This window comes from Myotis davidii, unplaced genomic scaffold (genome assembly GCF_000327345.1).
Source record: "Myotis davidii unplaced genomic scaffold, ASM32734v1 scaffold37, whole genome shotgun sequence".
Lineage (NCBI taxonomy): Eukaryota > Metazoa > Chordata > Mammalia > Chiroptera > Vespertilionidae > Myotis > Myotis davidii.
The window spans coordinates 1316124-1328929 of NW_006289395.1; the positions used below are offsets into that span (position 1 = coordinate 1316124).

General features: G+C 39.6%; 1 protein-coding gene across 1 annotated transcript in view; it reads right to left on the reverse strand.

Moving 5' to 3' along the window:
* MYH10 (myosin, heavy chain 10, non-muscle) overlaps window positions 1-12806 on the reverse strand; it is a 141703-nt gene that overhangs the window by 83883 nt on the left and 45014 nt on the right. The window contains 3 exon segments of the mRNA XM_015562590.1: window positions 3309-3401; window positions 10204-10233; window positions 10824-10926. Of these exon segments, the coding sequence (XP_015418076.1) occupies window positions 3309-3401; window positions 10204-10233; window positions 10824-10926 (226 nt within the window).

Genomic DNA, 12806 nt, shown 5'->3' on the forward strand with positions numbered 1-12806 from the left:
TGATCAATGATTCACTCTTATCATTAATGTGTTTCTCTCTCTCTCCTCTCCCTTCCTCTCTGATATCAATAAAAAATATTTAAAAAATAAAAATGAAAAAATTAAAAAAGCCAAAAGCCAGTAATTAAAGATACATTTTGTTTCTTGTTTGAATGAATAGCTATGTCTAAGAATATTGCCTTCATCAAAAATATTTTCCTAAAACGATTAGCTTTGAATATATTAGATTAAGCATAAAGATTATTATACAGTAACACAAGCACTTTGGAAGGTGGAATATCAGCTGAAACAGGGTTTGCTGATAATTGAGATTGGATGGCGGATTCCTGCTAGAATCAATCTTGCTAGCCAACAATCTAAGGCATTCTTCCTACCAGTAGAATTTATAAGTTCCTACCAGAATTATTAAACATTGTATAAATAATGAGACTCACGTATAGTATTTACTTTGCAAATTAATTTCAAAAAGTAAGGAACAAGCTAGAGCAGCCTTTCTCAACCTCAACATAACTGACACGGGCTGGGTGATTCGCTGCCTGTCATGAACACTGCAGGGTGTTTAGCAGCATCCCTGGCCTCTACCCACCAGATGCCAACGGCACACCACTACCCACTGCCCAAGCTGAACAACCAAAACTGTCTCCAGACACAACCAAGTGTCCCCTGGGGCACCCTAAGTGAGAAGCACTGGTCTAAAGTAATGCAAATTACAGATTATAACCCACGCATGTCAGCATGATTATTTTATTAATGATTTGTGGCAGCCAATTTCCAAGATGAGTTCAACAATCCCCACCTTTTGATACGTCATTATGTGACCAATAAAATATATCAAAGGGACGGTATGTGACTTCCAAGGTGGGGTCATAAAAAACACCGTGTGGCTTCTGTCTTGCTCTTTCTTGAATCCCTTGCTCTGGGGGGATGCCAGCTGCCACGTCAGGAGCAAGCAACTCTATGGAGAGGCCTTTGAGGTGGGGAACGAGGGCCTCCAAGCAGCCACCAGGAGGAAGTGAGGTCTCCTGACTGTAAGCTTGGAAGAAGATCCTCCAGCCTCAAGTCTTCAGATGACTGCAGCTCTAGCCAGAACATCTTAATGACAACCTCATGCGAGACCCTGAGCTAGAGCCACCCACCACACAGAAACTCTGAAATAATGTTTTAAGCCACGAGGTTTTAGGGCAACTTGTTACATAGCAATAGGTCACCAATACAGAACTGTACTTCTGTCTCAAACACAAAAACCCTGGCAAGTATACGAACCCTTACTGCTTAGTAACAGAATCACTGCATTGTTTATCAAGGACACAAATGACTGATTCATAGCAATTTTATCTTTTCTAAGCAAAAATAAGACAAATGGGCTCAAAACTGTTTCTCTTGAATTTAAAGTGTGGTTTAGGGGAGAACATCGGAACAGATGGGTTACTGGATTTATGTGGTAAAATAAAATATTTTCCACTAAGAAGTCCTTGAAAATTTTCACAGAGATGGCATACCTAAGATGGTAGCTCAGTGTCTTCTATCCCATGATACAGCCACTAAACACAGGGCTTTCAGTAGGAAGAATTTAAGATTTAATTGTGGCTCAGGGTCAATGGTGACGATCCATGGAATGACAGAAACTCTACAAACAAAGCTCAGTTTCCCCAGATATCTTGTATAGCCAAGCGTCTTAGCTGGGCTTCCTACTGCCATAGGCACATTTGTTATCCCACTTTGTACATAAACAAATAATAATAATAACTAAGTGAATGCGGATTAAGTGATTCGGAATAAACAATATTCTAAGCAAATAGATCCTTATTTCTTACATAACTTGGAAGCCTCTTGTACTTAAAATATCTGATGGTGTTATGGGCTAAACTGTGCCATCGCCCCAATTCATATGCCAAAGTCCTAACTCCCAGCACCTCAGAACATGATACTTGGAGATTGGGTTTTACGGAGGTAATTAAGTTCAAAAGAGGTCACCAGGAGGGTCCTAATCCCAAATGATGGGTGTCCTTTTAAGAGAAAAATAGGCCACAGACGCACACAGAGGGAAGACCATGAGAAGACACAGAGAAGGTGGCCATCTACAAGCCAAGAGAGAGGTCTCAGAAGAAACCAGCCCTGCCAACACCTTCATCTCAGAATCTAGCCTCCAACTGTGCGGCAGTTAATTCCTGTGGTTTCAGCCGCCCAGTTGGTGGCAGTCCGTTATGGCTGCCCTAGCAAACTAGGACGGCCACCTGGCTGGCTGCCTTTGTGTTTACCAGGTCCTCTGTGACCCTGAATCTGGTCACTTCCACTGATCGCAGAGACCATGTCATCAGAAAATTGACATGCAGACCATGGCTTTACATTTCCAGAATAAAAAAGTATGTGACAATGTTTTCAGATTTCCCCAAATTAGCCACTGAATTGAAGCCTCACTTATTCTGGTCTTCTTGACTTTTACAACACGTCTAATATTGGAAGAGGGAGAAGAAACAATGAACTCCAACCACTGAAGTAGAAATATAACTGAAACCAAAGACCCTCTCCAAAATGACCGTGGAAAGGGTTACGGACTCTTGATGACTATAATCCAGGGCAAAAGATTTGCTGAAGGAACGCCCACTTTGTTGAATATGGGTTTAGAGACGATCTGCCATGAAAGTGTTGACTCTGAGCAGGTGGAATGGGGAGGACAGGATCCTCATGCTAATATTTTGGCTACCACTTACGATAATACCCTCAGGTGAACTGTTACAGTTGATCCAACTGAGGGAGAAAGTAAAGCTTTTAATGAATCAAGAGAGTTGAACAGAAGAATTTTTAAAGAGAAATAATAGTAATGACAACTTATTCTGAAGTCCATGACATGGGAACAGCAAGATATGAGAAGGGTAATTTACTACATCGAATACCAACCTTATGCGTTGAGCATTTATTATGCCCAGTGCTGTGTTAAATAGCAAACACACATCTTTAAGTCTCCATGCCAACCCCCTAACAGGTATTACATATCATCCCCGATCAAAGATGAAAAAATAAGCTCAGAGAGGTTACAGAATTATATATCCATACAATAATATGCAATTATCTATTTATGTAGAATATATGATTACAATTAATTTCACAATTTTTCAATTGCTTTTTAAAAATGTGCCTACTAGAAAAATTTAAATTACAGGTTACCTGCATTATATTTCTATTGATAGTAGTATTCTATATTATATTGATTAGCCTCTTCCGAAAATCTATACAGTGCTGTATAATGAATCATAATAGACACTTAACTAGAAATCTGAGGAATTAAGTTTCTAATACTTTCAACTTACAAAACGAGATGAGTTATCATTTTTCACAGTCTTCGCATTTCCAAACGATTCCAGAATTGGATTGGCTTGCAAAAGTTGCCGTTCAAGTTCCCCCTAAAAGACATTACACATACGCACATGTATACACACATACACACAAATAAAAGCAGATGTATGTTAATCTAGTGTCTTTACTCCAGTCCTCAGGGGGAAAAAACAAAATAAAACAAAAAACTGCCTTTTTCCCTCAGTCCTCTCATCTAGTTTGTCATCCAGCAACCTTTGTTGGCTTCTTATTCTAGGACATAAGAGGCTCCACTGAAGGAAAAGAGTTAGCATCTATAAAGAAGAAAATGCCACACTGGTCAGAGAAGACACATTTAAGGATAGGGCACATAAATTAGGCAGAATTCTAAAAATAAAGTAACTGGTTTTCATAAAATAAAATTTAGCATGACACTTCAATTAAGAACATATTAATACTTACATGTTATAATTACTGGTATAAAGCTTGTCTTTTTCCCAATATTTTACTTACATGTTATAATTACTGGTATAAAGCTTGCCATTTTCCCAATATTCACATAATATTTTAATAATGTAGACCAGGCAATATCCTCATCCATCTCCATGATCAGAGATGGTGATACTATTGACTTCTTGCTCAAATGTAAAAGACTTAAGTATAGAGTATTTGATATAATGTATGTGGGTTTTTTGATAATGTTTTACTTATATATGCAAATAAAACAGATTTTATAAAAAGATGTGAGTATATTAATATGTGTTTTATCATGAAACACAACAGAAAGCTGTATGAGAAAGCATGTCATTTCTGACCATAAAAACTCTAGAAAGTTTTTATGCTTATTCCTGGAATGTAATTTCAGAATTATATTGTATGATTTCAGTAACTCTGCTTTTTCCAAACACAAACCTCACCCCTATGTTTTAAAATACCCACAAGCACTCTAGACCTAATGAAAGAAAGGACTAAAAACCACTAGCAGCCCTGACCTGGTTTGCTCAATTAGTTGGAGCGTCATCCCATGCACCAGAAGGTCACAGGTTCGATTCCTGGTCAGGGCACATACCTAGGTTGCAGGTTTGTACTGGAGACAACCGACTGATGTATCTCTCTTACACTGATGTTTTCCTCTCTCTTCCTTCCTCTCTAAAAATCAATAAAAAACAACAAACAACCACTAGCAAATGTGATTCTCTAAGCAGTGGTTCTCAACCTTCCTAATGCTGCAACCCTTTCATACAGTTCCTCATGTTGTGGTGACCCCCAACCATAAAATTATTTTCATTGCTACTTCATAACTGTAATTTTGCTACTGTTATGAATTGTAATGTAAATATCTGATATGTAGGAGTCACGACCCACAGGTTGAGAACCACTGCAAGGGAAAAAGGAATATAAGGAACCTCACATAAGATTTGTTAAGTAATGGTCAGTTGCTATGTGACTAAGTATACAATAATCAAATCCAAAACCAGAAACAAATGGACTCCTGTACTCTGAAAGGGTAAGGACGTTTTTCTGAGGCACACGACACAGTGAGGATATATGCTCCTTATGTCTACTCTGCAGCACTTATCTGGATTGTTCAGACTTTTACAGGTGCTAATTCCAGTCTACGATTGTGTCCCATTGAGACCAGTCAGGAACCAGTCCTTGTCAGAACCCCAAGCTGCATGAATTTCATGCTACCAAGTACTGAAACACTTTCTTGGCACTAGAAGATATGCTCTTTGTACAGTGAATCATCTAGTTGATTAACTTCAAAACACCAGATTATTTCTTCTTTTAAAATATATTTTATTTATTTTTTATAGAGAGGAAGGGAGAGAGATAGAGTTAGAAACATCGATGATGAGAGAAACATTGATCAGCTGCCTCCTGCACATCTCCTACTGGGGATGTGCCCGCAACTCAGGTACATGCCCCTGACCGGAATCAAACCTGGGACCCTTCAGTCCGTAGGCCGACGCTCTATCCACTGAGCCAAACTGGTTTCGGCCCAGATTATTTCTGATGTAAACCTTTCTAAATATTATATGCTACCAAAATTTCTTAAACATGGATTCCTGAGCCAATTTTAATGACTAAGAGTCATCATCAAAAATGTTAGTATCTGCCTGGCCTGTGTGGCTCAGTGGGTGAGCGTCAACCTATGAACCAGAAGGTCACGGTTCTATTCCTGGTCAGAGCACAAGCCCAGGTTGTGAACTTGATCCCTAGTAGGGGGCGTGCAGGAGGCAGGTGACCAAAGATTCTCTCTCATCACTGATGTTTCTATGTCCCTTTCCCTTCATCTCTGAAATCAATTAAAATATATTTTAAAATATTGTTAGTATCATTCTGTGATATAACAGTGCCTTTCTCCTGAGGTCACGTCCAGCGGTGTGCCCATGGCTAACATCCTACAAAAGCCCTCAGATGCTGGCTCTGTAGTAGATGTTTGGGCTCTAGAATCCTTTGACCTCACTCAGAACATGTAATCAGAATGTAGAAACTGTTAGAAAAAACCAGCTTTTCATAAGTGAGGCATTACCTTTACAACACCGAACATCTGTTAAATCAAGGAATTAGAATAGGTTCCTCAAAATTACACACTATTCTGCCAAATAAAACCGTAATGAAAATACTTTAAGAAGTAATACATCTTTAAAATGTTTTCCTAACTTGGGAGGTAATACAAGTGTTGCATATTCCATTTTAATATTCCCTAGGCATGGCTACAGAATTCTTTGGATTAAGTTTATTGATTTTTTTCCTTTCGCGTGTGTGTGCGTGTGTGTGTGATTCTCTCCTGCTGGCTTATAGCAGCAATTTTCAACCTTTTTCATCTCATGGCACATATAAACTAATTACTAAAATTCCGCAGTACACCAAAAAAACATGTATTTTTCCCTGACCTGAACAACAACAAAAAGTATAATTCTGATTCATTCACTATTGTTCTGTTGGCTGTTGTCATTTTTTAAATTTGATAACCTAAGGGAAAAGAGTTCAGAGTCCCTAACTATATATTCAGGTACTGCATGTTTTAAACATTCTTGTGGCACACCGGCTGAAAATCGCTGGCTTATAGTCATTGACTGTATTCCCTTCACCTAGCTCAGTCAGTAACGAGCCAAAATGATGCACCAGGATTATTTCCCGAGTAAATGTATAATCAGAGATCCTAAAACATTCTAGTAGTATTTGGGGAAGGGATGGTGGTGAGCTAAAGGTGGTAACAAGATTTGGGTAAGGGTCCCCGTAGTAACGGAAGTAGCTGTAGACACTGGCACTTCCATGACTCTCTTCCATGTCTACCGTAATAGCGTTGTGGTTTTACTTCTGACCTGATGGATTTGTGGCTTCAGTGAGTCCGGCCAAAGGCCTCAAAAACTCATCAATGAATCACAAAAAACATGACATGAAACATACAAAAATTGTCTTACATTAAGAAGTTACCACTAAATTTGATCATTTCTGTGTTGAGCAATTTCATATTTAAACAGTGCCAAGATCTCTCAACCAAATGACAAAGCCACTGGTAAACCATCGGGGCAGTGACTAGCTGTTACCCCTTCTGCTAGAAGTGGATGGGCAGTGACCCTATTTCTATCCAATATAAGGAGAAGTGGCATTTGGGAATGTGGAAAACAGCCACATTAGCTATTTACATTATTTTTTAAATTCTAAGTATTTAGAATTGTGTGGTTTAAAGATTTACCAATAGTGATGAAAACCCTGTTTATTACATAGTGTATAATATACACTTGCTGTATGATAGATAGAGGATGACTTTAAATCGGTAAAACTATATACCCCTTTCCAAATTTCAGTTCAGCCAACAAGGGGACTCAGGCTGAGACCATCCTGCACCTGCAGGCTGAGAGGGCAAAGGCGTGGTGTCGCACTGACCACAGGACGAGGGACGAAGCGAGGTGGCAGCAGCTAGTCACAATGTTGAGAAACAGACTCTAATCACAACTGGCAGGTTTAATTTCTGTACTTGCTATCACCTTGTGTCTTATAGTTCAAGGCCGTTTAGACCAGTAAATACAATGGTAGCCTGAGATGCTGCCTGGCTTTGGGGCAGGTGAGCGGGCTGGATGGATCGCTCTTAGGGAATGGTCAAGTTTTAGAAACTGGTTGTTTTAAACCTTCTCTGAAACTGAGCTGAGCTCCGCCTCTGGTGTGGCACTGAACACTGTGCAGGCTCTGTGGCCTATGACAGCAACTGATGACGAGGGGAGAAGGGGTGGAAACTGTACTTTCAGTTGGCTGGGGGGCAAAGCCAAATAAGATGTAATTTTATTATAAAAACTCTATCAAAAGTTTATAGGCAAATGTTTAACGTTTATTTAAATATTGTGAGTTAAATTTTATAAATTGATGTCATGTATTTATTCATGTTTCCGTAAGTTTCACGGGCACATATAAAAAGGACAGATCACTTTGCACTGCCAGAATGGCTACAATAAAGACAATGACAGTGTTGGTGAGGATAGAGAAACTGGCACCCTCCTAAACTGCTGGTGAAAATGTACAAAAATGGTACAGTCACTTTGAAAAATAGTTTGGCAGTTCCTCAAAATGATAAACAGAAAGTTACCACAACTCACCAATTCCACTTCTAGGCATACACCCAAGAGAAGTGAAAATCTATGTCCACACAAAACTTGTCTGCAAATGCCCAGTGCAGCATTATTCGTCATGGCCCCCAATGGAAACAACCCCAATGTCCATCAACTGATGAACGGCTTAACGAAATGCGACATATTTAATACCATGGAATTTTATTCAGCCATAAAAAGGACTGGAATATTTGCACACGCTACAGCACGAATGAACCTGGAAAACATTATGTGGAAGAACAGTCACAGAGAACCACACATTATGATTCCATTCATATAAAATACCCAGAACAGGCAAATTCTTTGAGACAAAGTATTTTAGTGATTTCCAGGGACTGGGAGGAAATGGAAGGTGACTCCGAATAGGTACGGAGCTTCATTTTGGAGCGATGAAATGTTCTACAATTAACTGCAGTGATAATTATATATCCTTTAAAAAACTGAACAGTATACTTTAAATGAGTGAATGCTATGGTACATGAATTAAACCTCAATAAATAAAGCTGATTTTTAAGAATAAGCAAATAGACAAATAATAATAGACTCACAAAATCAGGAGCTTAGAAATCATACTAATGATAATATGCTAGAAATTTATACAAATGGCTCCTGGGAACTTGAGTAAGTTTTGCCTATGAAGTTCATCAATGTAACTTAACAAACCAGTGATATCAAGACAAAAGAAACACTGACTTGCGAAGTCTAGACTTTCAACATTATAATTGTTACTTTATGGCAGTCACCCTCAAAATGGGGCATGGAAATCACGACTAGGGGCACCCCCGGAGGGGGAAGGGAGTGTGGACAGAGAAGTAATTACTTGCTAGGACCCTCTCCAGGGTGTGCGCATTCCCTACTACTCACGAGTAGCTCATATCCCTTAAGTGTGCTGGGGAAGAAAAATTAATAGAGAACCAGTGTTCTCATGTTTCTAAAAACATAATCGCAGCCACTCCTCGACTAGACTATTACGAAATAACTTGGGAAAAGCAGCCTTGACGATGCGGTGCACAGGAAATCCATGCAGGAAGACATGCAAATCAACGACGACAGCGAAGCGCGGCCTAGAGAAGCGGTTGCCTTCTTTGGGAGAACTTGCTACCCAGGGATTGATTTGACCCAAAGTTAAATCTGGGGGGAGGCATGCTATTCACACACAACAGGGATCCACTCGGTAGTTTAAAATGACATCGAAACAAAATGCAAACAACCATGATTTCTGTTTTCCATAGAGGGCTGGAAAACCTAAATCTGTGCTTCGTTTAAGTAGGGATCTAAGTACCTATTAAAAGGACAAAAGCTGGGTTCTGGCCTAGTGATTCCTTCTTTAAATATCCTATAGGATGATGATCATTTCATTAACCCTCCAATTTGTCTGATTGGCCTGGTCTGCAGCTAAGAGAGCTGAAGGGAGCCATAGGCCTTCAGAGGTATAGTACAGCTCTGGATGTGAGAATTTCTTATATTTTTAAGGAAGACATCTGAAAATCTTAGTACCTGTGACTATTCCTTTATTTCTATTCTGTTCTATTTAGAATAGAAACTTGTGATGGTTTCTTTACAGTAATAGTTGATTTCCATAACTCGATACCCTTTCTTGCTTTATATTAGCTTTGTAGAATTATGTTTGGGGGAAACAGACAAATGAAGGCCATTCCCATGCTAGGAAGGGTTCTGACCGAGGATGGATGGCCCATTCTGCCTGAGGCCCTGGCTCGGCTCTGCCCGCCCCTCATCCCCGGGGCGCTGCCCCGGTTCGCAGTGTGTTCACTGCTCTGCTTTGTGGAGCTAAAGAGGTGGCATCTGAGAGCTGGGAAGATCAAGACATGCCACAGACAGAAAATTCTAATTTTATAAAATATAAGCAGACCTTTAGGTTAAAACACATATGACCGTAAAATTTTAACAGATTTGAAATTTAAAGCTGCAGCCCCAGATTCAAAATTTAATATATCCATGTGTTTAAGAAGCATTAATATAATTCCACCTAGTCCTTGGCATATGAAACCCTGAGGTTATAGGCTTCATAAATGTGCGATTCAATGTCATGATAAAAGAGTAATTACTAAAATTCATCTAGAAAACAAATTTAAAGCAAAATGGCATGCTGCTTCTGATGAAAAGAACAAGCCTCTAAGCAAGAAATTTTCAAAATCAAAATGTTCTTCATAATAGATTTCACTCAGAACTAACGGTATTGTTTCTAGTAGAGACTCAATCTAAAGACAGAAATTAGTGCGCACACTCAAGACTAAGAAGCATAAAGAAAAGCACTTGCCTGGTGTTTCACGGGTTTAGGCGATTCCTGCTAAAAAAAACCTGCTGCTCGTTACAAACAGACAAATGCAAATGTTAGCAAGAGTAGTTCTCCCCTAGAGCAGTAAGCCACCTCCACAGCGCCCAGGCCCTGCAGTTAGAACTGGGAGGGCTGGGATGGCTGGCATCTTTCAGGCCACATTAACTAACAGTTTTGCAATCTACAAAGTAAGGATAAAGGACATTTATGTCCTTACCCCTTTTCTAGCTCCAATTCTTTCCAAATTTCTAGCCTCCCCTCAAGCTGCTGTGGGCTGCTTTGCAAAGTTCAGAAAGAACTGCTAAAAATATTTGGGGCCCTTCTTTTTGTGGAAAATAAGTCTTCAAAGGCACTGCTCACCAGTTTTTAACAATTCTCACCAAATCTTTGCAAGAAATGAGGCTTCAAGCCACAGCCATGATTGACAGCCATTTCCTGATCATCGGCTCCCTTTCAAGTGAAGGGAGAGTTGCTGGGTGGGGAGCGGGGACAGGGCGCTGTCAGAGAGCAGCACACTGGGTGGACCCGCTTCCTCAGTGTTTCTGAAATTATGAAAGAATAAATCTAAGATGTAAAACACCAGCCACAGAGCAAGAACTTACAGGAATATTATGGTCCTTGCGTCCTTTGTGTGAGGAAGCGACGTGAGCAAGGTACTGGATGACCTTCTTAGTGTTCTCCGTCTTCCCGGCACCCGACTCGCCCCTAGAAGAGACAGTAACACAGGCCGCCTTGAAGGAAGCACAGTTCACATTCCAAAATTATATTCAACAAATTAAACTGAGCGGAAACAAGAATTAGAAAATAAAAAAAAATAAGTAAAGGAAAAAAATCTATTAACAGTAGTTAGAAAGTTATTGTTTTTAAATGGTATTAAATTAACCCAAATGTTTTTTGGTAAGGGGCCACAGGAAAATGCTCACAGCACTTTTTGTTCTTGGCACAAGGGTTCTGGCATGGAAGTGAAATTTATTAGAACACTCGCGAAGAAATCCCTTAGCACCAGAAATGTACCCAGCACTGGAGATGGAATTCCTAAAACAGTGAAATGAAGGTAATTTAATCTGAAGGAACCGAGTGAACATGGCGATGCCCACCGATTACTGACATATATTTCCTAAACCAGCCAAAGCTTTCTGAGCTCATCCCTCATCGCAGGTGAATGATGGTTCTCTCCTGGGTACCAGTACACAGCACCGTGCACCTCTCAGCTCGCACCTTCAGAGAGACTGCGCATTTGTTTACTTGTGCGTATGTGTTTATGTACTTGTGTTGCTTCTTTTGAATCTTCATAGCCTTGTGTTGTGTTGATACATGGCCAGTACACAATTTGTAGAGAAACTGAACAAACAGTCTGATTTTTGTTATGAAGGAGGTGAGACAAATGCCATCACTTTATATGATGTATATGTTCAAACAAGGCTGGCATATTTTGCTTATATCTACTCAGTGCTACGCTTGAAAGTCAGGTAAAAGCTGTTAGCATGCAGTGACTCCTGAACTGGGGTCTCTCTGCTCAAATGTTTAAGGCTCCCTAGGATATAATCAAAGCAAACCTACCTTGCCAATCAAAATCTCAATTTAAATAAATATGTAAAATTTAATATATAATTAGATTATTATTTTTTTAAAAATATATTTTTTATTGATTTTTTACAGGAAGGAAGGGAGAGGGATAGAGAGTTAGAAACATCCATCAGCTGCCTCCTGCATACCCCCCATTGGGGATGTGCCCACAACCAAGGTACATGCCCTTGACCAGAATCGAACCTGGGACCCTTTAGTCCGCAGGCCGATGCTCTATCCACTGAGCCAAACTGGGTAGGGCAAGATTATTTTTAAAAAACCAAACTCAAAAATGTTATTTGACACATTGCCAACTAAGATTCCTGTCTTATCTAAGGCATGAAAAAGCTGTTTTGTTCCAACAAACTTTGACCCTTTCTTGGCTGTACTATGAACTATCCACAACTTAAATTTTTCAGTAGGTTTACTGGTTGCATTATCTTCCTAACTCTCTGTACCCAGATACCCACAGTCTCAGAGGAGGTGACCAACTAGCTGTATGGCTTTGAGTAAGGCAATTATCTTTTCTGGTCATCAGCACCACCATCTGTAAAGTGTAGGAATTGGATTAGATCCTTTCTAGCTCCAAGATTCGATAATTCTAGATATAACCTACTTATTACTTTATGAGAATATATTAATCACCACCTGTTGTTATATTAAAATTCAACCCCTTCTTTGTTTTGCTATGTAGAAGTTTTAAATCTTAGGTACTCAAATTGATAACCTTTCTTGTAAGGCCTTTTCTGCACCAAGATTACATCCATCTATATTCTCATTTTAAAAAAATATATAGTTTTCTTGATTTCAGAGAGGAAGGAAGAGAGAGAGAAACAGAAATGATGAGAGAGAATCATTGATTGGCTGTCTCCTGCAGGCTCCCCACTGGGGATGGAGTCTGAAACCCAGGCATGCACCCTGACCTTGAATCGAACCATGACCTCCTGGTTCATAGGTTGATGCACAACCACTGAACCACACCAGTTGGGTCATTAGGTTTTACTAATATTTCTTTGTTG